The sequence below is a fragment of the Gopherus evgoodei genome, chromosome 1, assembly GCF_007399415.2.
Source record: "Gopherus evgoodei ecotype Sinaloan lineage chromosome 1, rGopEvg1_v1.p, whole genome shotgun sequence".
NCBI lineage: Eukaryota > Metazoa > Chordata > Testudines > Testudinidae > Gopherus > Gopherus evgoodei.
The window spans coordinates 156,389,394-156,415,561 of record NC_044322.1 but is presented as its reverse complement, the minus strand read 5'-3'; the positions used below and the strand labels follow the sequence as shown (position 1 = coordinate 156,415,561).

Here is a 26,168-nt window from a genome sequence, read left to right as displayed (position 1 = left end):
GCAGCACAAAGTAAACAGAAATTGCAATTACCAAAGCATTATAATAATTAACTTTCAACCAAAAATTCTTTGTAAATGAATCCTGGGCAAATTTCTGCTCTGTGAAATGCTGATCAACAAGTAGGCCAGGTGACAAACAAGAAAATCAAGTTGTCTTAATTGGATCCCAAAATTCAGTTTTTGTAGCATCTGGTTTCAGATAATAGAGCAGATTTCAGCCATGCCTGAGGGCTTGTCTACACATAAAAATAATCTGGAATAAGGTAGGGTGTGACTTTAAAATAGATTATTGATTCCTGATTAACTCCAGGTATGGATGCTCTTATTCCAGAATAAGAATGTCTTAATGCACAAAATATCCACACACAGGAAATAACTATTCTGGAATAACTCCTCAGGAAGACAAGTCCTAAATGTTAAGTATTCCTTGCTGCTAAGCCTGTTACTGATGGTTGAAACTGAGATGATTTGGTGGTTCACACTGAGCAAGCAACCAAAAGTTTGGATAAACTCTAAATAGGCTTCAGAACTATCTGAATATTTTTGACTGCAGTCACCAATCATCAGTCACTAGGCGTAGAAACTTGGCCATATTCCTTTGTGATATGATGCATCCTGAGAACACTAGCATCAAAAAAATTCTATACTAAAAACAAACCAATACAAAAAACCCCCCTCCAGATGTTTTTGGCTTCAGAAAATAATTCTTGTTATGAATATGCCAGGAAACTGCTGCAGCTATACAGGCTACTTACGATGACCCCGGGAAATAATTAAAAAGAAGTACATACAAGAAATGACATACATCTGAACAGCTGGTTCTCTTGACAGCTCTTAGCTGGAGCTGGATCAACAGTCAACATTTTTTCCTCACCAAATCATTTAGAACCTGCTCCTGCTCCTATTGAAATCAATGGCCAAATTCCCACTGACTTTGTGTTGTATGGGTGTGCCCTATTAAATCTCTTCTGACTGGCTTTCTGCAAAGATCCTAACACCAAAACCCTACAAAAGGGCATTTCACCATCCGAGTTGGTGAGACTAGTCAAGAAGCCAAACCTCAAGATTCAGGGTCAAATTATGGCTTTCCTAGTGTAGATGTGCTGAGATAGAGTACAAGAGGCAGTCATAGTACTGCACAGGGAGGGTGGGGTGGGCTCTCCTGGCATAGCCAGTACCATTTGATCCCTCAATAAGGTGTAGTCATGATCCTTCTATCTCCACACAATTACCTGAGACCAAAGGGCTGCTCTGGGACGGGATGGGATGGGGAATGTGGGCTATACCTTTGTCCCAACTGTAGCAAGAGCTGGTTAGTGAATGTGTACTCACAGCAAATCTAGGAGGTACCGTGCCAGCTCCTGGCCCAGCTAGGTATAATGCCTGGAGCCACTGTCACCTCCTCCCACTCTCAGTCCTGCTCAGGTTCCAAAAGTCCTTAAGGCTTTTTTTTTTTTTCCGTATTATGTTGAGCAGTTGAAACAGGGCTCACTCCCTCTGGGTACTGATATGAAGCTTGTTTAGCTCAGCGTTGTTTTGTACACATTCTCAACCATCCGGGCCACAATTTCTCTCCCATCTTTTTTTAGGAGAGGGTGGGGTGGGAATGGCTACCCATAATCTTTTCTCCACATCCTTCCAATGAGGCTGCACTATGTGCACTTGCTGCTACTAAAATATCATGAATGCTCCCATCAGGGGTGGCTCCAGGCATTTTGCCGCCGCAAGCACAGCAGGAAGGCTGCCTTTGGCGGCTTGCCTGCGGACGGTCCGCTGGTCCCGCAGCTTCGGCGGCGTGCCTGCGGGAGGTCCGTCGAAGCCGCGGGACCAGTGGACCTTCCGCAGACAAGCCACCGAAGGCAGCCTGCCTGCCGCCCTCGCGGCGCCGGCAGAGCGCTCCCCGCGGCTTGCTGCCCCAAGCATGCGCTTGGCGTGCTGGGGTCTGGAGCCGCCCCTGGCTCTCATGAACCAGCTGCAAGGTAGTTATCTGGATCAAGACAAACTGCTTCCTCCTTCTCTTTGGGCAGCAGCTCTAAAGTGGAATTTGGAAGAGAACAAGCTGTGCTGTAGGGTGGAGCAGATACAAATGGATGGAAGCTAAATCATAATCTATTGGCTAGCACAGCAGAAGTCCTAGCTTGGTAAACTGATACTATTCATAATGGATAAAAGCTATAGGAAGTACCAAATTATTTGTTTTTTTTTTAAATCTTTCTTACTGCTTTGTTTTAAAAAAAGTTATCATATACTGTATTTGTGAAGCTTAACTATTATTAATCAGGACTCTAGTTGCCTCTCACACACACTCTCTCACCATAAAACAAAGTGAATGCCACTGAAAGGCAAAGGGCAAGGTTTAAGTTCACCATCTCATTGCCTTAAAGATTAATTATTACTGAGGCTACAAAGCCAGGTATTGCAACGCAGAGGTCACAGCGAGGGAACGAGCAGAAATAAACTCTCCCTTCAGAATGAATGACAATATGAAAACTTTCCACAGCTCTATCTGCTGCACAAATAAAAGGTGGAACAAACCTTACCCAACTCTTAGCTACAGAAAACCAAGATAGAGACAAGGAGGAGGTACTTTCTCTTTGAAAGAAGCTCAGTTTCTGTTTACTGTGTAATAAAGACCTTCCTTCACATAACCTAGCAATATGGGTACTGAACTTCCATTGGGAATGGACTAACTAACATACAACACTTTACATTTTAAGCCTATTTTACTCAATCCCAGAAAGTGTTGTTTTTTTTTTAAGTGGTAGAATCACTTTTGTGAAAGTGATAATTTATTTTCAAAATAAATCCCTTCCATCGCTTATTTATCGGTGTCCACTGCAAGAGCCAGATAATACTAGCTCACAGTAACTCTAGTATAGGCCTTTTCCCAAAGCACTTCTGCCAATGCAAGCTGTTGATTTAATTGAATTAGGCAGCAAAATGCTCAGATACTCCAAAAACTCTGCTCTGATTTACTGCAGTTAACGCTGAATGTGATAGACAGAATCAGCACACTCTCTAGGCTGCGTCTATACTAGTGTTCTCCTCATGTTTCCCACTGCTGCACTAGCCCCGGTTCAGCTTCATGGGTAGGCACACTGGTGCTAGAGCTAGTGCAGACCAGCTGCTAGTATTTTAGCCACCATGTAATGTAAGCCTACTCAGAGCAAGTCTAGAAATGTTTGGCGTTATTTCTGACACTCATTTCTTCTTTTATTTACTATTCTTGGTATTGCAGTATAGCACCTAGGAGCCTCCGTCTCAGACCAGGACCCCACTGTGCTAGGTACTATTCAAACACAGAACAAAAGGGCAGCCCCTGCCTCAAAGAGCTCACAATCCAACTATTGAAATTATTGGGCTTTTATTTATTTTCTGCAGCTAATCTGAGGCAATAGCACTGGCTTGATATTTAACAGCTTTTGGTAACTGATTGGAATTTTAATGGTATTTAGGGGGCCAAATCCTGGGCCCTACGAATTCATTGACAACATTTCTATTGACATTGGTGGGCCGAGGATTAGACTTTGGCTGAGGTGTTTGATCAGCATCTCTGAAGACCAACTTCTTCTGCTGACCAACAGCACTGAGAGCCTGAGCAAGGAGGACCAGCTGCATCAGCACAACTAACACATACAGTGTGTGAGACTTGTCTTTGAATCCAGACAGAGCTCTGGCACACAAGGAATGCTTCCATGCCCCACGCCGGATGTGACAAACTGGCTCCCTAAAGAAAGAACCAGAAAGGATCACTGGGGTCCTTTATTTACTTCCTTTCACCTGCTAAACTCTAGAGATTCTAATCACAGGGGCTGGATCTTTCCCTCAGAATTACTCCCTTGTCCCCCACAAAGAAAGGTAGAGGTGTGGGGGGGGTATGTGTGATGCGGGTGATTTCTACAGCAATAACCTTCCTGGCCGGCCTGGACCCTGTGGAGAGACCTCAGTGAAGTCTGGGATCTGTAGATGGTGAAATGATGTGCTGTGTTCAGGAGCAGGGAAGAATCAAGCGGGATGCACCTTTTACTCCCATCAAACCAATGAATTAGAACAGTGGACAATTAATACAGCATGAGGCTGCGTTAACTTCTATGTAGTTCTTCTGTGCCAGGGAAAGTAACTTCAGGAGGAGTGGGATCCTGGAGGAAGCAGCAGCTGGGGAAGTCCTTGACTACATGGCTCCAATGGAGCCATGCTGCCAGGAAGACAGTGGGCTGGGATTAGAGGTCCCTAAATCTGGCATGTAGACACAGAACCTCCATGCAGATGGCCTGGGCCTACTGGAGACCTCAGGAGATCTGTGGAGCATGTGGGACGGGGGGAGGGAAGCTGCTACTTCAACCCAAAGGACAGATACACCCCTACCCCGATATAACGCTGTCCTTGGGAGCCAAAAAAAATCTTACTGCATTATAGGTGAAACCGTGTTATATCAAACTTGCTTTGATCTGCCAGAGCGTGCAGCCCTGCCCCCCGGAGTGCTGCTTTACCGCGTTATATCCGATCATGTTATATCAGGGTAGAGGTGTACTAGGAAAGCTCCAAGGGGAAATCATTGATCTATCTATGCAGATGCTTATCCTGGTGCCCATCACTGTAGTTTCTGAACACCTTTCATCCCCATGCCACCTTCTTGCATGCGTGTTTCCAGGGGAGGGGGGAATCCAGGCCAAGGGGTTATTGGCCCAAGAGTTTACATAACTGCTTTTAAAATTTTCAACATCCCAAGCAGGACATCAGCGGAGTCTTTGTTCTTTACAGAGGGGTTAATTGCAGTGAGCAAGGGTTGAAATTATCTCATTTTTATACTAGTTATAATGTTCTGGGTGGATTACCTTGAACTACTGATTCCTTAACTGAAAAGCAAATAACCTTCTGGCTCCGCTCCTGTGCTAACAGCCTGGCTGCCTTACTAACCCACAGAGTTTATTTAATTTTTTCTTTTCCTAGGGTGTTGAGCACTTTCCTACTGACTTTTAATCCTGCTGCCTGCCTGCCTTAGTTACCTCACACCAAACAAAAGAAAACAATCTGATGCTCCACAGCTCAGAGCTTAGCAAAAGAAATTTGGAGAGAAGGTCTCTGTTAGAGCTGCACTGTGCACATACAGGGCTAAATGGTGGCATTTAGTCCTAGGTAGGATGCACTTTGGAGCCATTCCACCCCAAGCAAAGTTCAGGGAGATGCAATCCCACCCTGAGCTTCAAAACGTGCAAGAGAAGTGCACAGTTGCACCCACCTTGAGGATGGCACGGCCTACTCCTGTCTGCTGATCTTGGGGGGGCAAGTGTGTGTGTGTGTGTGCACGTTTTGAAACCTGTCTCCTCCCCCATGCCTCCTTTGGGGCAATGTACACCACGGTGGTACCTAGAAAGAGCAGCCCCTGTGCTCCCCTGAATGCAGGGACTGAGACTGTCCTTGGGCCTTGCACAACGCAAACAGTTGGGAATTAAGAGGTAGCTCCTTATGCCATCATGCCCTTCTTCCCAAGTGCTCGTGCATAAAGGACAAGGACATTCAGATTTAGAATGTTTGTTGTTCCCCTTATTGGAGCTGATTCTGCAGTTCACAAATCTCTACACCGACTTGCTCACACCCTCACTGGCTGCACTTTCATCTTTTATTCTTAAGGTACATTCACACCGGTAGCATGCGTCCTCGTGTATGGAAACAGACATGCTAGCTCTGCTTGAGCTACTGCACTAAAAAGTAGCTAGGGGCAGTTTGGGCTAGCTACCGAAGTATGTACCCAAAAGGTCTGGGAGGGTTTGTATTCAGGCAGCTAGCCTGAGCTGCCAGCCATGCTACCCCTAGCTACACCGCTATTTTTAAATGTGCTAGCTTGAGCAGAGCTAGTGTGTGTCTGCGTACTAGCATGCTCCCGGCTGCAGTATAGACGTATCCTTAGTGTGGAGGAAAAAGCTCTATATAAGACACCACGCTTTACATACAAATGATTGCCATTTGCCAGAAGTTCATATGCCTTGAAAATGCTGAGTAAATGCAGCACAACCAAAATTAAAAAAAAAGAAATCCCTGATTTTGTATATCAGTATGAATGCTGCACACAGACACAAATAGGTTGCACATTTTGTAGGAAGAGCTTCATTTAACACCACAGCAAGGCACCAACAGCTATGATTTCTAGAGGCTCCTGTTCAACTGACATGAAAGTGAAAAGAGAGGATAATGGGACTTTCGAGGAAAGTAACAGATATCAGATGAAAAAAACCCCCAACACTGTTAACCAAATCTGTGAAAGAAGAAGTTCCCTTATTCCCCCTCATTCCTAAAACACTCTTAATGGCCATGGGGGACAATAAATAAAGAACAGGCTTGCTGGAAAGATAGCCTAGCAGCTAAGCAAAATCTACATGCCAAAAGCAAATATATTTAGTGTTTCAGGATATGAACTAGCTTTTGGTGGTTGACATGGTAACAAGTGGTGTTCTTTCTATAGAAAAAGGGAGAACAAAAAAAAATGGGGACAGACAGCAGGTTTGGATTCGGATTTTTCAGGTACACCGTGGCTGCAAAGGAAATCAATCTACCAGTGAAAGCTCATGGCTCTTTAAAAGTGCAATTAGTATAATACACTTGAAAAATTCCTTCCCCAGTGAGAAGTTCACAGAATATCTTGGAGTACTTTAAATCCCTTTAGTTGCTTCCTAGCTAAATTCCCTTGCTTCTAAATTAAATGATTCCAAGCGTTATCCTAGAGCAAAGCCTCCTGACTCATGTGGGAAACTACTGAATAAAAAATCTCTGTGAATCTGTGGTAGGCATGAATGGTTGAAACTGTCACAGAAAAGTCTAAAGCTGGCTTGGGCTTCTTGAACAATCTGTCCATTCCTCTCTCTGATCTCAGCACAGCTGGAATGTGAACTTCAGAGACAAGCACTTGGGAATGGACCTTTCTGTTTAACCACAGCTAAACAAACAGTATGATAACCCTTAGCTGAGAGAGATACTATATTATAGTTAAAGAGAAATGTTTTCCATTTTTCCTCTGAGTGCTTTCCGTTCAAACATGGAACTTGGTAGCAAACCCACAACTGACAATTAATTAACCTGGAAATTTACATAGCAAATATTTTCTAGATGAATAAAGGAATTTCATGCCCATAATTCCATGTATCAAATAGTCTGCTGACCAACTCTACACTCATGAAGACTCAACCCCTACCTGAAGAGCTCATAATTTAAGAAGCCAAGAAACATATGAATAGGAGGAAAAGAGATAAAACATACAAGCTATATATATAGATAGAGAGAGAGATTGCCTTGAATGCCCTGCAACCTAGTCAATATTAAGTAGCTAACTTCTTGTATGCATCACAGTAGAAGTGGATCTTGAGAATTAATTCAAAGGGAGAGAGTGTAGTTGCCATCTGAGAACGTGATATAACACAAAATCCCAAGGAAATGAAGAAGGAGATTAATGGAGATCCCAGGGGAAAAAAGCAAACAGTTGAGGGCTGGAATTACGGGGAGGGAGAGAGAAATAGACCATGCTGTCAAGTTCTGTCCTAGTGTTTATGTGCCTCCAACAAAGACAAAGGGGATATCTGAGATTGATATGTCAACTCTTGGAGCTTGGGGTACAATTCCCAGCTCGAGGAGACATACTTGCACTAGCAGTCACTGAGCTAGTACACTAAAAAAAAAAGAATGTAACCACTGCAGTGCAAGTGGCAGGAGGGGCTAGCCACCCTGATTACGTGCCTGTCAGAAATTCATGGTATGTACTTGGGGTAACTAGCCCATCTTGCCACTCTCACAGCCACTGCTACGGTCTATTGTTAGCACACTAGCTCGATGAGAGCTAGCACAAGTATGTCTCCTTGAGCTGGGAATCACACTCCCAGCTCCTAGTGTAGATAAACCCAAGGTTACATGAGACAACCAGTGATGGGTGGGATCTTTGTGCTACATTGCAACACCGAATGGTGATACACTAAAGGAGGACGAAGAGGAAGGGGAACCGCTGATAGAGAAAAGAAGCAGCTTCTGATTGTTCTTCTTTCCAGCCCCTGGAATAGCAATCTTACTGGAGAAAGGGAGGCTTTTTTTATTTAGCATCTAAGGCAGTCGGTATGTTAAGAGCTTAATCTGCTTTCTGTTGCTCTGTTCTGAGATTTCAGGAGCCCCACAAACAGCAGAAAGGTAGCTCAGCAGGACTGCAAGGCCAACTCCAGGACTAGCCCACATGATGTAGGATAGTTGACAAGCTTGTAATAATGCTTCTTATTCAGGAACACACTTCTACAACAAAGGAAGCTTATGGGAGAAGCATGGTCATCAGCTAAAGCACGGATAATGAAACCTGGGACAAAAATCTGGATCTACAGTGTCAAAATGGATTTAAGGTCTGAATTCATGTATCCGATTAGAGGCTCTTAGCACACAGAGGACAGGCAGGGCCATTTAAGAAGCAAAGGAGCCCATATTTGAGTTTAAATTAAATACAGTAGGCTAGATGCTCAAGTAGCGCAATCAGCATAGCTTGAGTGAAGTCAGTGGAGCGACACCAATTTACAGAGGCTGAAAATCTGGTCAATTTATTATGTAAGCATTGTAACAGAAGTGGAGCTGCTATGCAATAACCTAGGAATATTGAGATGTAATAATGCTATATTACATATCCGTTCCTACAGTATTTAATCTAAGAATATTGAAATGACAGTTTTAGGAACACTGTATGTGACCTGCTCAGTGAGGGGAAGTTACTGTGCAATTGGGTTAACACTTTCCTGTATGAATGTACTGAGCTAGCTTAAGTGGGGATTGGGGGAAAAACAAATAGGAAGAAGACAATGGCCCAGATATGGACATCCCAGCACACACTTGCAAGGCAATGGGCAAAGCTAGCTACTTCAAGGACTTTGAATCCTGCCTCCAACAAAGTCTGAAGCCTTTTTCTGCCAAGACTAGGAATTATTAGATCAAAGAGCTACAAACATTTAAAAGCTGACTTGATCTCCAGGACGTGGGGTGATCACAGTGACTAAGCAGCTTTTAAAAGGAGACTCTTCATGTAGCAGGGGGAAAGAAATGGATTGAGAGTTAAGGGAACAAATTATGCTAACCCTAGAAGTCTCAGGAGACCTTTAGGAAGCTTAGAACCACCAGCATCTCCTTGTGAAAGACAGTAAATGCCTTGTAGGCTAGACATACAGGTAGTATGTTTTATAGTTTTTAAGATCTGTTTTCTCTTAAATGCTTTGGTTCTAAATAGATAATATTTTGCTTTAAGGAAGCTATCTGGTCATTGTTTACTATCACTGCTCCCGGGGGGAACAGAATTGCAGGATGTGAACCTAAGTCAAGCCTGCTGAATTAATCATGGTGGATCACTGAGGACTACAGCAAAGGCCTGATTGAGAATGAATGAATCACTTGATTCCACCCCAAGAGAGGTGATGGCTAGAGGCTTGAGACCTGAGAGGAGGTGAGCTCAAAGAGATCAGAAGTGGTCAGAAGTGCAGTTAGCCTTGTTACTGTGACAAGTATGTTATATCTGGTATTATCCTACATGTTCTTTATAGGATTTTATTTATATAACAGTGTTAGGCAAATCATTTACATTTCTGAAAATACTTACATGGCATATTTTGAGTGTCATTAGAAAAATAAAACGTGTTTTAAAAATAATTTAAATAATTTAAAACACAAAACTGCTTTTGTGCTTCCATGACTGGGTTTTCCAGGCATTTCATATCAGAAGCTCTGTTTCTCAAGGCCCACTTCCAATATTCAGCTGTTCTGTGTTTTTCTTCAGCGAGGAAGAAATAACATTGCATAAAACTGCTGTTTGTTCAATGAAAATGGCCACTTGCCCAAGTAGCAGGCAACTTGCAGAACTGATCAGCCATTATCTTGGTGTCACTTCATTTAAAGGGAAGAATTTATGCAGAATTTCAAGGAAATAAAAAAAGTAGGTAGTGTGGCCAAGCAGGCATGAGAACTGTCATTTTGTTTAGATGTGGACATAGTTAAAAATGTAAATTGTTGCCAGAGAAGTATCTCTTTGTGGGGTTCTTTGGGGCTCAAAACCTATATGGGCATTTCCTCCCTCCACTTTACAAGGTTATATCAGAAAATAAAAATTAAAGGAGTAAAGAACTTTCATATAATGCTGCTTACAGATGCTATAAATGCTTCTGATTAGATTCACAAGAGTTTCTGAAAGCAGGATGCAAAAGACTGGAGAGCCATCCAGAAATATTGACGCTCTACAAAGCATATTTTCAAAAATAATTAAGTATCAAATGTGTCCTGTCTTAAAATTGCAAGTCTGACTGAATCATGGGTGCTGGAAGGACTGCAAAAGTGAGGAGGAAACATGGGGTAGAAATGCCACTCAAATTTGGCATGGCCATCCCTCTATCATGATAACAGAGGAGGGGATGCTGCCATTACTGCACCCATCTCCAGTCAGGAGACAAAAGGGGTTGGTGGAGCCCCTGAGCCCTTGCTGAGGTCAGGTTCTCTAAAATGTGTGGGGGGGAGCATGGTACCCCTTGTTTAAAGGGGGAGAATGGTAACGACCTTTTGCTCCCCCCAGCACCTGTGGACTGAATATATTTTACATAAATTAAGAACATAAGTGATCTCTCTCTTGCCATCCATCTCCACCTTCTGACAGAGACTAGGGACACCATTCCTTACCCATCCTGGCTAATAGCCATTAATAGATTTGCCCTCCATGAATTTATCTAGTTCTCTTTTAAACCCTGTTATAGTCCTAGTCTTCACAACCTCCTAAGGCAAGGAGTTCCACAGGTTAACTTCCTTTTATTTGTTTTAAACCTGCTGCCCATTAATTTCATTTGGTGGCCCCTAATTCTTATATTATGAGAATAAGTAAATAACTTTTCCTTATTCACTTTCTCCACACCACTCATGATTTTATATACCTTTATCATATCCCCCTTTAGTCTCCTTTTTTTCAAGCTGAAAAGTCCTAGCCTCTTTAATCTCTCCCTATATGGGACCCATTCCAAACCCCTAACCATTTTAGTTGCCCTTCTCTGAACCTTTTCTAATGCCAGTATAGCTTTTTTGAGATGAGACCACTACATCTGTACGCAGTATTCAAGATGTGGGCGTACCATGGATTTATATAAGGGCAATAATAAATTCTCAGTCGTATTCTCTATCCCTTTTTTAATGATTCCCAACATCCTGTTTGCTTTTTTGACTGCTGCTGCACACTGCATGGACGTCTTCAGAGAACTATCCATGAAGACTCCAAGATCTCTTTCCTGATTAGTTGTCGCTAAATTAGCCCCCATCATATTGTATGTATAGTTGGGGCTATTTTTTTCCAATGTACATTTCTTTACATTTATCCACATTAAATTTCATTTGCCATTTTGTTGCCCAATTACTTAGTTTTGTGAGATCTTTTTGAAGTTCTTCATAGTCTGCTTTGGTCTTAACTATCTTGAGCAGTTTAGTATCATCTGCAAACTTTGCCACTTCACTTTCTCTGCCCTTTCTCCAGATCATTTATGAATAAGTTGAATAGGATTGGTCCTAGGACTGACCCTTGGGGAACACCACCAGTTACCCTTCTCCATTCTGAAAATTTACCATTTATTCCTACCCTTTGTTCCCTGTCTTTTAACCAGTTCTCAATCCGTGAAAGGATCTTCCCTCTTATCCCATGACAACTTAATTTACGTAAGAGCCTTTGGTGAGGGACCTTGTCAAAGGTTTTCTGAAAATCTAAGTACACTTTGTCCACTGGATCCCCTTGTCCATGTTTGCTGAGCCCTTCAAAGAACTCTAATAAATTAGTAAGACATGGTTTCCCTTTACAGAAACCATGTTGACTTTTGCCCAACAATTTATTTTCTTCTATGTGTCTGACAATTTTATTCTTTATTATTATTTCAACTAATTTGCCCAGTACTGACGTTAGACTTACTGGTCTGTAATTGCCGGGATCACCTCTAGACCCCTTTTTAAATATTGGCATTACATTAGCTATCTTACAGTCACTGGGTACCAAAGCTGATTTAAAGTACCATAGTCGTTAGTTCCACAATTTCACATTTGAGTTCTTTCAGAACTCTTGGGTGAATGCCATCTGGTCCCTGTGACTTGTTACTGTTAAATTTAATCAATTAAATTCCAAAACCTCCTCTAGTGACACCTCAATCTGTGACAATTTTTCAAATTTATCACCTACAAAGGATGGCTCAGGTTTGGGAATCTCCCTAACATCCTCAGCTGTGAAAACTGAAGCAAAGAATTCATTTAGTTTCTCCACAATGACTTTATTGTCTTTAAGTGCTCCTTTTGTATCTGGATCATCCAGGGGCCCGACTGGTTGTTTAGCAGGCTTCCAGCTTCTGATGTACTTAAACATTTTGTTATTACCTTTGGAGTTTTTGGCTAGCTGTTCTTCAAACTCCTTTTTGGCTTTTCTTATTACATTTTTACACTTAAAAAGAAAATCTTTGTTTCAATTGCCAATAAATCAAAATGGAAAAGCAATATCTACTACAGATAAATGCATACCGAACTACCAAAGAGGAACTTTAGACAGGACTCTTTTCACAAATGCCAGTACTTTTCAAAGTTTAACATTCTCATTAGCTGTGTGCAGAAAAGAAAATTTAAATCTTACCTTCACATAATGGATAAAACGTTCTGCTACATTGACTTTATACGTCTCTATACCCAGTTCCTTGGCCAATCGGAGGATTCGGTTTTGTGTAGGTCCAATATATGCGCCACCAACGTCTACATAGTTAACTTGTTTGTTCTGTCAAAAGAAAAATTGCAAGAATTAGAAAGGCTAGAGGATGGCCTGCAACAGAAAGCTCTAGGAACTGGAAGGTGGCCTTAGATATTTCAAAATCTCTACAATGACCTCTGTCCTACACCCATTGTTGTCAACGACAAAACTCCAATGACTCGAGCAGGTGCAGGATCAAGTCCTTTAACAACAGAATTCAAGAGGCCCTATTGTCTCACTGTTCATTTCCTGCCACAGCAAAGAAAGTTAGTGCCTGATTCTCCACTGCAGTCCACATTATGTAGTTATTTACACTTGTGCAAAACTGGTGCAAAGTGAGTGTCAAACACTGCAAATTAGAATTCTCCAGGCCTTAACACAGTCGTGCCCAAATGTCAATGAGTAGAACCAAGCACATAGTTCTGATGATGAGGATTATGAGAGACATAGAGGACTATTACACAGTGACGAACTGTGAGCTCGTGGTAATGCTGTCATGACAGTTTGATAATTATTATTTTCAGTATTTCAATATAGTTTTCCCTATTGTCTTTTTAATCATTTGAGGTTCTTAGCATATGAGATGCAATGTTAAAATCTAAATAAATGGCCATTAAAAAAAATAAGCTATCCCTACCTTTTCAGAATCCATATTGTACTGTGTTTCTGTACTGAAAAAGAGGCTCCCCCAATCCTTGCAGAAGGTTTCCTCTATTAATATTTACAATCTGAAAATCGATCTGTTAGCAAAGCTTGCCATCTCTATCTAGATACTTACACGGCCCCAAGCTCTGCTGTATCTGAGCACCTCACCGGGAGTATTTGAAAACAATAATCCCTTCTCCAGCACCACAGGACTGGACTCAGAGGTAAAAGTAAGCCGGTACGGGCCGGTATGGAGGACTGGTAAGAAAAGGAGACTGGCTGAGGGAGGGAGAAGCCTGCCCCCTGCATAAGAATAGTTTAAACTCAGCTGTTCTCTGAGTGGTTCAGCCCTCGTGGTTAGGAGTGGTTTCTGGCATCCTTGTTAATTTCACTCACAGTAGCTGGGGGGAGTGGGAAGGGTGTGTTTGACCATGGCAGGGGAAGTCCTTGTCTGCCCCCAGGGATGAGGGGATCTCTCTCCAATACTAATATACACAACAAATACAAGCATTTGGCTGCACAGCTTAAATCCAGAGCTAATAAAAGCAGGTGGAAGGGGAAAACTCACTGTTACATTGGTTTCTTATCTCCTCCCTCTCCCTCCTCCAGCCAGGCTGCAGACAAGGTTCTGCATTCCCCTCCCCACCCCCCCTTCCGCCCAGGCAGCGGTTCTCCTCTAGGCTTTAGCTTCCAGTAGGGACACTGGCTGAGATGCCTGCTGCTGCTGCCTGCATAAGAACAGTTTAAACTCAGCTGTTCCCTGCGCAGTTCAGCCCCCAAGGTTAGAAGACGTTTCTGGCATCCTTGTTAATTTCACTCCCAGTTGCTGTTGGGGGGGGTGGGGGAGGGTGTGTGTGACCATGGGAGGGGCAGTTCTTTTCTGCCCCCGGGATGAGGGGATCTCCTATACACAAAAGACAATACACAAATCAGGAACCATTTCCAAGTTCAAATCTATCCCATTCCCTCACCAGCAGAGGATCATGGTTGTGATGTCCAAACTGCTTGCAGATCCTCTTTGAAATGTTACTGAACCACACAGGGAACAGCTAAGTTTAAACTGTTCCTATGCAGGAGGCAGACTTCTTCCTCCCTCAGCCAGTCTCCCTGCTGCAAGCTAGAGGGAAGCCTCTGCAGCTGTTGCTCAGTGCCAGGCAGGGAGAAAGCACGGAGCCTGGTGTCCGCAGCCTGGCTGGAGGAGGAGGGAAGACATGGAGAAAAATGTGACAGTGAGTTTTCACTTTTTCAGGCTTATTCCAATAGTAAAGTTTTATTACAGACAGTACTGGTAGTAATAACAGTAGCTTTATTTTCTCTATGTCATGCAGTGGGAGGGATCCATGAAGTACGTAGGAGAGGTGGGTTGCTTGCGATTGGACCATATGGGTAAGAAACGTAAATTACTTTCACCCCTGCCCAAACCCCAGGGCTCCCAGGTGCCAGCTCTGGGGTGATTTAAAGGGCCCAGCCCCTAGCTTCAGCTGAATTCCTGATCCCTTTAAATCCTGATTTAAAAGTCCCAGGATTTAAAGGCCCCCACCTCTTCCGACAGAGGTCACGCCTCTTCCGGTTGAGGCCCCTCCCCTCCGCAGGACTCTGGAGTACCGGCAAGTCCTTTAAGTTACTTTCGCCCCTGACTGGACTATAATACAGTGTGAACACGTAACACTGCTGCATTAGTGCCTGGCAGTGAAGGAGCTCCAGGCAGAACTTTGCACATCATCAGATACTTTTTGCTTTTTTCCCCAAGTGTAAGAGAGACATACTATTATTAGCAGGCGATTTCCCAAGGCAATAATTCTGTTCGGTTTTGTTTATAGCAAGTGTTTTAAATGAAGTATTTTTAATGTCATAGAAGGATGTAGTTTATGTGCTGGGGTTTCTAGTACAATGGTTGCTATTGAATACTAATATTTATCCCCAGTTACCACACAGCGGTGTCTGACATACTTAAGCATCTCTCTATATTTACATTGAGAAATAGCTGCAATTTTTGTACATTGCAGTGTGGTATCTCAGGTAAAAGCTTATTTTGTTAATGGCAACCCGTGTAGTTGGGAAACAAAGTACAGTAAGTTTCTGTAATAGTTTTGTTCCAGACAGCCTTACTGGGAAATGGCATTAAAAGAAAGCTCTGAGCTTTAATGAAGAGCCTTATGTCACATTAATATTCAAGAGCCTTGATTGATTCTTGTCACAGATCTGTGAAAGTTTACATCTTCTAGTGGATTGTACTCATGTAGAAAGAGTGCCCATTTGCCCTAAAACACCACCTTTGGTTCTTCCAAACATACATCTTTCTACAATATGATCCTGGCTGTGTACAGCATCTATAGCAACCCTGTATTTTCTGACATCATAACAATACCCAGTGAGAACTAGCTATTACTGTATTGGCCTGGCAACTTCCTTCCACTGGCACATGTATATAAAGGAATAATGATTTGGACTCTCCTCTGCAATGGACAGAAGTCTAACTTGTATGTGAAGGAGGAAGGGAATATTTTCAAATTCAGTGTCTGATATATGTTAAGCACATTGGCAACCACTGTACATAACACGTAATCAAAATGGGATATAGTTTTTAATAAGCAACCTCTACATTTATGCCCCTTTTAAAGATCCACATTATTCAGAACCTCTTCCCATCCTTAGCCCATTTCTTGGCAATGGCAGAAGTGGCACTATGCACTCACAAAATCAAGTGTTACTGCTGTCAAAAAGCACTTACCCTAACCGTGAAAGTCCTTCCTCCAACTCTGTCACGGGCCTCTAGAACCACAACATTAAGCCCAGATTCAGCCAGCACTTTTGCTGCTGACATACCTACAGGAAAAAGAGACACCATCATTTTAAAGTATAAGACCTATACAGAACAAAACTGTGTGGTCAGAATCTTCCATACTGTTTCTAGAAGCCTTGAAAAGGCCCGCAAGCTTTAGGACCCTATTAAATGTGAAATGCATTTTCACTACAGAATCATCTGCTTAACATTGAGTGCTCTGTGTAAAAAAACACTGGGAGAGAGAAAATCCCAAAGACTCAAGCTTCATTCTCCAAGGTTTTAAAAACTTATTAAGAGTTTAGACAACAAAATATCAGCTATTCAGTGCAGGTACTGTTTCCTTCTATGTGTTTGAACAGTGCCTAAAGAGACAGGTCCCCAGTGTTGGTTGTAGCCACTAGGTGCTACAAATAATATATGATAATGATATATAGAATGACATCTCAGGAAAGCAGACTTTCCTATTTCTTCTCTCTCCCATCAAATCTCTGTCTCACTCCCGGCCACAGTCAGAAGTAAACAGTTATATTTGATGTAGGGATTTATTTTAATGCAGCAGGTTTTGGCCATGGCAATCGAATTGGCTGAATGTGGATGCTTTGCAAGTTCAATTATTTTCTCTTCCAGATGATCTAATTATGAAAGCACATGATGGAGATCAGAGACACAGAAAAACCAATAGGATAGCAATCCTCTTTCTTTTAAGAACATGAACCAAGATGGTAAAAAACAATCACAAGTTTGTCAAACCAGATTATCCATTGTTCCTTAGGCCAATTTGGCATACAGCTTTGTATCGGAAAGACAGTCTTAGCTTTCCAATAAGATACCCTGCAGTAAGGAACAGTAATTTAATATTCATGCTGATCATACTCCTTAGAGATGTGATTAAAAAAACACTGCTTTTACACACACACACACCCCCTACCTCAGAAGGCCAGATCATATATCATTCAGGCTATGGACAGCATAATTGTGTGTTTGCATTTGTTCTGAAGACAAAATGGAGTAATCCCTATAGCTCTTGTGCAGATGATCCTTTATTACATAGGTAGGAAAAATATTCATAAGGAAAAAAAATCAATCATTCTCAGAAACTGAGAAAGTTAAAATGCTCTGTTGTATATATGAAATATGAGATTACTACAATTTCTCTCTTTCATAAGAATTGTTGGATTACTATCAGATCACAGGGTGCAGTTAACTCTTCCATTCTCTTTCTATTCAATACTTAAAATTTTTCAAACTAAGACATATGCCACAGCAACAAACATGTTCCAGACCTATCTCTTTCTCTCAACATTTGATTTTTTTTTATAAACCATGCACAGCATTTCTGCGTGTCAGAGATTCCAAAGAACATTTTCATTTTATTAGGAGCTCCATATTTTAAGTGCCAAACGCTTTCTTCCTCCCCAACAGAGATACAGAAAATACAGTGTAGAGTTGGAAACATAAACTGAATCTTCCTCTGTGTAAATATTTTTTGTATCAAGGGAGAGAGCTGTTCAGTTAAATTGATAATGGCTTCTGGGTTATCAGAAGTGGATTTTTTACATTCATGAAAGGAAGAGGGAATTAACCTACACACGATGACATTAAAAAAATTTAAAAAAAGTATCAATAATTCTTTTTTTGGAGATTTATCCTGTAGTCATAGTTCTGAGAAGAAAAAAAATGTGTGCTGTGTTCTTACGTTACTCTATGACATCATAGTACTCAAACACTTTGGCCTTGGTATTTGAAGTACTGTGCAGCCATCATGTATCTAAAAGTTGTAATAGTTACACATTTATGCCTACAAAGACTTGAAATATTAGGACTTTCTATGTGGTTACGTGGTATCTGTAGGATAAAAGCAATGGCTAGTTAGGAAGAATTATAGTTAGAGTGGGTTCGCTGCTGTAATTTTGTGGGCTAATTGTGTGACAGCATCAAATCAATATGGGGGAACAAATATTAACCTTCTGTTCAGCAGAGAAGATGGGTAAGTGTTGCTGAGGAACTGTAACTCATTTAATCTCGTTTAATGTTATGCCTTTGCGCTACAGTCTTACAAGTTACATATATAAGTTTCACTATTTTTAAAGCATGTGTCAATGTATATATGAGTCCATTAGATGGTTTCATGAGGCAGTATGGGCTGCCCTGCATCCATGTTTCATGGAAACAGTGACATAGATGAGAGCTAGCTGGCTGAGACAAAATTCAGATAAAGCCAAGGCAATGCCAATAGGGCATGGGAAGAAGTTGGATAAACAGTAGAGTTTATAGCAGCAGCCAGGGGTTCCCCAAGAGTGGAAGAGGCCCCCGCTTGGCCCCTGACCAGAGCTGGAGATTTGGCCTGGCTGCCCCTTCATGTAGGCAGACAGCGCTACAACTTCGTGCGCAAGGTCACAACACCATTCAGATTTGACCTGGCTGCCTCTCCAACAGGACAGGAAGAAGGGGAGTAACTGGGTGAAATTTGGGTGACACCGTGACCCCATGCACCTGCTTCCCTTCCCCCACCAAAAAATCTTTGCAGTTCATCTGGTGCCCATGGGCACTGGGCATCCCCAGTCCCCAGGGACAAGCTGAGCAGGGGACACTGGGAACCCCCAGTCACAGGAGGGTGGGGTGACTAGTTATGAGCTTTTGGTGCTTCATGGGGAAGCAGAAATAGGATGCGGTCTAGGGCTCCCAGAACTGCCTGGCCCCCGGTTATTCCTGGATTCAAAGGCCAGAAGGTACCATTTGGATCATCTAGCTTTATCTCCTGTATAGCACAGGCCACAGAATGTCACCAAAATAATTCCTAGAGCAGATCTTTCAGAAAAACATCCAATCTTGGTGGTGGGGATAGTGCTCTTCAGCCTGACCACCTCTCTGAGTAACAGCTCAGGACTAGTTGTGGAGTGGGGACAGAGAGGAGAGCTCAGATGTGATGTGGGAGAAGAGCATGGGGTTGGGTGTGGGATGGGGAGATCCTGGGGTTGGGTGGGTGGCAGCGGGGGGAGGGAAAGTGTGTGCACAGCTGGGTGCAGAGGAGAGTGTGGGTCTGGGTGCAAAGGTAGTGTGAGCGCTCAGGAGTGGATATGGGGAGTAGCAGGTGGACAGCTCAGGGCTGAGTGTGGGGAAAAGCAGGGGAGGGAGTGTTTGAGGCTAGGAGCTTGTGGTTGAGTGCAGGGGAGAGAGCTTGTGGCTGAGTGCAGGACAGAGGATAGAAAGCTTTAGGCCTCCTCCTCAAGAAAATTCTGGTGGCACCTCTGGTAGCTGACATGATTGCATGGAGCTATGCCCATCTTTGGTTACTGAGATTCACAAACGAGGGATTTTTGGATGCTCAGCAGACATTAAAGTAGCAGCGGTTGCCAAGAGTCCTTTATATTATTGGTGCTGGACTACTAGGTTGCATCCTTTCCTTTTGGGTTTGGGTAGCCCTGCCATTGTCACCTAGAGGTGAGCCAAACACCTCTAAGAAGTTTCATACTGCTTCCATGTTCTCTTTTTCAAGTTAGTCAGACAATCCCATCCCACCTTCTCCTTCCACTCCCCAGTCCTGCAGCATGCCTCAGTCAGACAGCTGGCAGAAACTGGGCAAGGGCCAGAGACCCTCTGGGTCAGGGCTGGCTCACTGACGATGGGCAGAGAGCCCACCGGTGGAACAGACACAATGCCAAGAATTTCAAGTTTACAAATATTTAACACCTAATGAGAGAGTGAGCAGAGATGACCGGTTTAAGCTCTCTCTTGAAGTTGGGGTGAAGATCCTTCATGTCATGTAAACAGGGGTGCAACCTGAGGTTTCCTAAGGAGGGAATTCAGGTTACCTGCCAAGTAGCAGAAGTCATCACAAAAAGGTGTACAGTGTCCCAGGGGAGCTGAGTCCCAGAAGAAAGAGAAGGCTGCGGGTGGGGAGGGGCAGAGAGAGACATGGGGAGGCAAGGGTGGGGGATAGGGTCCTGGCATGCAGTGGGGGAAAACTAGGAGACATTAGGGACAGCGTGAGGAGTCCCAGGGGAGCAGAAGTTGACTCCCCACAGAGGCTGCGCCATTCTCACCTCTCCACTACTTGTGTCCAGCTCCTGCTGCCAGTGGGGGGCACCGCTATTCAGGAGGACCTGCTGTTTAGCTCCCAGCATCACCTAGCTCTGGCTCTGCCCCTGCCCTGGCTCCAAGCCCTGAACTCCCCACTGCACTGATTCACTGTCGAGCACTCCCACCCAGGCCTGGCACTTGCCAATTCAGAGGAAGCGCCCCCCCCGCCCAGTTCAGGCCTAGCACTACTACTGGGCACTGGCACTGGGACCCCCAGGCAGCGGCCTGTTGGGGAGGAGGTTGCCCTGGCCCCATCCCTTTATAGTCCCATGTTTGCCCCACTCTGGGCTTGTGTCTCAGAAGCTCAGGGAGCAAAGGGCACCCTCAGATGCAGAGCTCAGGGTGCAGAGTGCACTGGAATACATAGTGTCTATGGTCAAGGGTGGGGGATCTGGGCACTCTGCCTTTCCCTCCCCCTTCATTGTGCCTTTGCATATAACCACAACATGGGAAATAAAAGGGAATATGCTACAACTTCAAGCAGCAGATTGGTGGACGACTGCCTTCCTGAATGGACCAAAAATAGACCCCCCCCATTTGCGCTTCATCTCCTCTTTTCCCCATTTCTTTCTCTTTTCCCCTCCCTTGACATATACTATAGAGCAGTGGTCCCCAACGCGGTGCCCGTGGGCGCCATGGTGCCCACCAGGGCACCTATGTGTGCCTGCCTACTGCACCCCACCACAGAGAAGCGCAGCCGATGGACAAGCAGCTACCAAAATGCCGCCAACAAGTGGCAATGCCAAGAAGCGTCGCCGCTGAAACACTGCTGCTTCTTGGTGGCAACGCCTCTTGATGAGGCTGCTTCTCGGCAGCATTTCAGCGGCAACGCTTCTTGGCATTGCCACTTGGCGGTGGCATTTTGAGGGCTGCTTGTCCAGTGGCTGTGCTCCTCGGTGGCATTTCGGCAGCTAGTCGTCCAGTGCCCGCCCACACTGAAAGGTTGGGGACCACTGCTATAGAGCTATACATTCTCAGCTTAGGGCCCCATGTCTGTGCATGGAGAGGAAATGAATTCTCCCTCTGCAGCCTGCCCCTCTCTTCCCACACTCTACTCTATAGCAGCCCCACCACCCACAGTATAGTTAGAAACTAAATGGGCTTCTCTAGCTTTTTCCCAATATGCAGAGGAAAGCGGCAAAAGTGAATACAGCCTCAGTGCTAATTTCAGACAGTTTAAAGAGACATGGTTTCTTTTCACAATGTGCAATGGACCTGTAAAGAAAAGAAAAGCAATTCCCTTCTAAAATATAAGTCAGGGAGAAGACAGCAAAATGTTAAACCCAGCTCCTTAGGTCAGCTCCCGGTGCAAATCTGGGATGCATTAGACAAGAACATTATGTAATTCTGCCTTAAACACTCTACAATATTAGAAAGCACACTTTTTTTTATTTATGGGGATAAAAAGGGATTGAAAAATTTCCCACTATCTTTTCTGTAACTTGAATTTCTCATTTTTTTCTAATATCCTGCACTGAAAATTGGAGAGCTCATTTATTTCTATTTTATTACTCTGCACACTGAGAATGAGAGATAGGTGTCATAAAATGAGATCTTCTTCTTCCAATGTTTCTCACTTTACCTTAAATTGTTCTATTTCTCAAACCATTCACTGAGTCAGTGCTCATCCCGCTTGCGCGCTCTCCCTCTCTCTCTCTCTCTCGCTTTCTCTCTCACCTTCACTCATCTATTTCTTAAGAGCCAAATTCAAGCCAGGGGCTGTGCATAGGTGCATGTATGAGAAACCACCTGAGGAATGGGGAACAACTTTTGTGCCTTACCTCCAGCTCCTCACTTAACTGTGTGGTTCACACTCGAGAGAGCCCATTTTGGAGAAAACTGTGAAATTGGCCCTGTGTATTTTTTTAGGCTTATGTCTCAAATGCTTCCTTGAGCTTGCCAACAAGACAGGGTGCAGAATAGGGAAATGGAATACACTGTTTCAGAGTCTGATTCTCCAAGCCTTACTCATGCTGAGTAGCATCTTCCTTGCACACAAACAGCCTCATAGACTTCAGTGGAAGCACTCCCGTGACTAAGGCACTGGGCTTGCTTCCTATTGCACCCTGTAGTGTCTGGTGGCCAGCACTGTGGGGATCACATGCTGCACCTTTTCCAGGAGGATAGTAATTGCTGCATCAGTGTTTCCCCCCACCACCCTTGCAGCGATTCGCTCTACTTCTCTCCGCCACAAACAGAACACCTCCAGCACCTGCTGCTGGAGCAGCGCACCACTGCGTCCTCTACCCCCACTAAACATAGCTGAGAGTACAAAAGCCACAACAGAGACCACAATTTGGACCATATTTTTCTATATGCCACTTTTTGGGGGGTGCCAAGTTTAGAAATTAGTGGTGCATTAGCTGCTTTAATGAGCCTGCCAAGAACATGTCTTGTTTATTGTCTCAAGCTGTAGAAGTCCACTTGTTATTAAATCAGGATAAACAAGGTAAGACAACTTGTACAGCCTCCACAGGGGTTTCCATGGCAACCTGAAATCAAGCTCCATCCATTTGAAGACACTACAAGACAACTGTATTCCAGCTGATTTTAGTAGTGCTACTAGAGGCCCTAAATGAGTCCCGTCATTGCCTTAATTTCAGAAGAAATAGCAATAATATCAGCCAAAGCAGTCATCATATGTAAACCACATATGTGTCTACGGCCAGAGGAGTACATTGTGCACTAAACAGTAAAACTAGATAAGAGGAAGAGAAATTAACATCAGACTGCAGAACACAAACCAAGCCTAATTGCTAAAAAATACAGCTGCTTAGAAAATATACAGCTGTCAAGTAACACTGTATTTGGCTTACAGATAGCTTTTTCTGGACTTCTGTTTGCAAGTACAATAAAATTAACCAGGCCTTTTAGCTCATAGGGTAGGAAGAATGATCTAGTACATAGGGCATAAGATTCAGACTCGAGATCTGGGTTCAATCCTGGCTTAGCCACAGACTCCCTGTGAGAGTATGGGCAAATTGCTTCATCCCAGGGGTGGCTCCAGGCACCAGCACGCCAAGAGCGTGCCTGGGGCAGCAAGCCATGGGCGGCGTTCTGCCGGTCATCACGAGGGCAGCAGGCAGATTGCCTTCGGCGGCTTGCCTGTGGAGGGTCCGCTGGTGCTGCAGCTTTGGCGACCTCCCGCAGGTGTGCTGCCGAAGGCAGCCTGCCTGCTGTGCTTGGGGTGGCAAAATACCTAGAGTCGCCCCTGCTTCGTGCCCTTTGTGCTTCTGCTCCATGTCTGTAAAATGGAGGTAATACTTTCCTACCTCACAGGACTGTTGTGATGATAAAAATTCATTAATGACTGCAAAGTACTCAGATGTTATTGTGATGAGGTTCATGTAAGTAGACTATGTGTAGCTCCATACGGAAGTATTCATTTTATCTGAAATTTGTATTAGACTGTAAAATCAGTGTATGTTGTGGACATTCCTTTAATACCTGACCTTCAGAGTTGCTGGTGCATCAAAGCATCAAGAGTTATGCCATAACCAGAAGGAATAATTATTATTTTACATACAGACAGCACTTTTCACCCCGAGAGACCCAAAGCACTTCCCAAATGATATACACAGAGGACCATGAGAAAATGCAGTCACAGCAAGAACAGACAGCAGCATCCTGGTGGACTATTAGCAGGTAGCACACTGCAAAAGTTTGAGGAACAGTGGAGGGGAGAGGTAACTATTTTTCTAGCTCTAATATCACAGCACCAGGCAAAGAATAAGTCTGAAACCATATGATCAGATCCAGAATTATTGGCGGAAATCCTGACCCTATTGAAATCAATAGGAGTGTTCCCATTGACATGAATGGAGCCAGAATTTCACCCAGTGTTTTCAAGGTTACTTACATCAGGAACAACCGTAAGCTTGGTGACCAGCTATCTGAAGTTAAAGACCTTTAACCTGAAAGAGCAGGCATTGCAAGTGCCTTGCTTCATGGCTAATATGCCAGGGGTGGCCAAACTTACTGGCCTGCCGAGCCACATATGACAATCTTCAGAAGTTCGAGAGCTTGGGCACACCTGCCAGGAGCCAGGGCTCAGGGCTTCAGCCCCACTCCTGCTGGATCTTGAGCCCCAGCAAGTGCGCCCTGCAGGTCTGAAGCCCCAAGACTCCCTCCTGCTGGAAAGAAGCCCCTACCTCACTGCAAGGTAGAGGTCCTCAGCCCTTCCCCATCCAGTCTGGTAGGACGAGAAGGGTGGGCACGTGGGGGGCTTGGAAGCTGCACTTTAATGGTAAAAGAGCCACACGTGGCTCGCGAGCCAGTATGGCCACCCCGTAACAGGTTGAGAGGCAAAGTCTTGTCTCAGTCGTGAATCTCTTTCTTTCCAATGGCAGTGCAATGGCCTATTGCAGTACGTCGCCACGTCAGATTATTCTCAGCCTAGCTTCTGTGCAACCACTGTGACTGTGAGCTTACATCACTGGAAATCTTTTTTTAAATGTTACGGCAAGGCAAGAAGTTAAACTACTGTATTGGGGGGGGAGGGGCATATGCTTATGGATGTAAATTTTCAGAGAGTATTAATGATTTTATGTGCCAAACTTGAGGAACTTAAACAAGCGAGGTTTTCAGAAAATGCCGAGCACCCACCCTCCCAAATCAGGCCCTTTTAAGGTTTCCCAAACTGGGCACCTAAAAATTAAGACACCCAAAATCAATAGTCACTTTTGAAAATTAAGGCTAGTTTTGTTTTTTTTTAAATACACAAAGATAAATTCTTTCACCTGTCAACCTCTTTGTCTGTTCACCTGTTTACTATAGGCAACAAAGAGACCAGTTAAAAACAAACACTGCAGGCTATTGCTTCTTAAAGTACTATGGCAATTCACATATTCTACTTAAAATTAGCTACTAACTCATTATAGCAGTAGCCTGGCTGAGTCTGAATGAATAATAGAAGAAAAAAAAACAATTTTTTTAGGGAGCTGTCTCTGCAGTTTTTCCCTGACTTTAAGGTGTGCATCTTTTTCTTTTTTTTTTTTATTCTTCTAAGACACATCAGTTACTAGTAAAGTAAGGCAAATATCAATAAATCTTTATTACATTAAAGTTCTACTATAACAATATGCTATTGCTGTGATTACTTTTACTGCTTCAATGAGGGAGAATCTAATTATTTCCACACACAATTGAGAAATTAAATCTGGCAATGGTCACCTTAAACTCATCGCTCATTACTCTAACAGAAATCTTTGCCAAGTAAATGTGGATGTGCCAATATGAGCTGGAACACATTTCCACCATATCCTCAGGGAGAAACTCTCTCTTCCTCTCTCCCCAGTCTCATTTCCCTTTTAATGGAGATTTGTTAGGTACCACAAATATAAGTTTAAGCAGAGGCACATTTACGGTAAAACACAGGGCGCCCTGGTACAGCCCCCCCCCAAACAATACGGGGCCCCAGGGCCGGGCAGCTGCGGGGGCAGAAGCTTGGTCCTGAGGGCTCCTGGGGCTCCTGCTGCAGACTCCGCCCCCACCAGCAGCCAAGCTCCTCCCACCTCCTCAGAACATGCGGCGTTCCTGCCCTTTCCCCCCCACCCCCAGAGCTTGCCCCACCACAGCGCGCTTAGGGGAGGAGGCAGAGAAGAGGTGGGGGCAGGCCCTTGGGGAAGGGGATGGAATCGGGGCAGGGTAGAGCAAAAGTGGGGCCTCATATCCCACCCCAGCCCCCTGCCCTCCCTCCTGCACCCCCTTCTCACATCCCTAATCCCCTGCCCTCCCTGATTCCTGCACCCCACACACATATCCAATGCTCCATGCCTGGATTTCTGCACCCTCCCCACATTCCCACCTGCACCCCTCGCAGCAAATGGGAGCTGTCCCAGGTAAGCGCTCCACAGTGCAACCTCCTGCTTCAACCCTGAGCCCCCTCCTGCATCCTAACTCCTGGCC

At 44.0% G+C, this 26,168-nt stretch overlaps 1 protein-coding gene across 3 annotated transcripts in view; it reads right to left on the bottom strand.

Moving 5' to 3' along the window:
• LOC115657995 (amine oxidase [flavin-containing] A-like) overlaps positions 1 to 26,168 on the bottom strand; it is a 61,838-nt gene that overhangs the window by 15,770 nt on the left and 19,900 nt on the right. For 2 of the 3 annotated variants that reach the window (XM_030576452.1, XM_030576445.1), the window contains exons 2-3: positions 16,128 to 16,222; positions 12,641 to 12,778 (exon numbers count right to left, since the gene is read on the bottom strand). In XM_030576452.1, coding sequence (XP_030432312.1) covers positions 12,641 to 12,778; positions 16,128 to 16,220 — 231 coding nt within the window. In that variant the 5' untranslated portion in view covers positions 16,221 to 16,222. Of the gene's footprint in view, positions 1 to 12,640; positions 12,779 to 14,367; positions 14,403 to 16,127; positions 16,223 to 26,168 lie in introns of those variants that run through there. The other variant, XM_030576456.1, reaches the window with a different exon arrangement.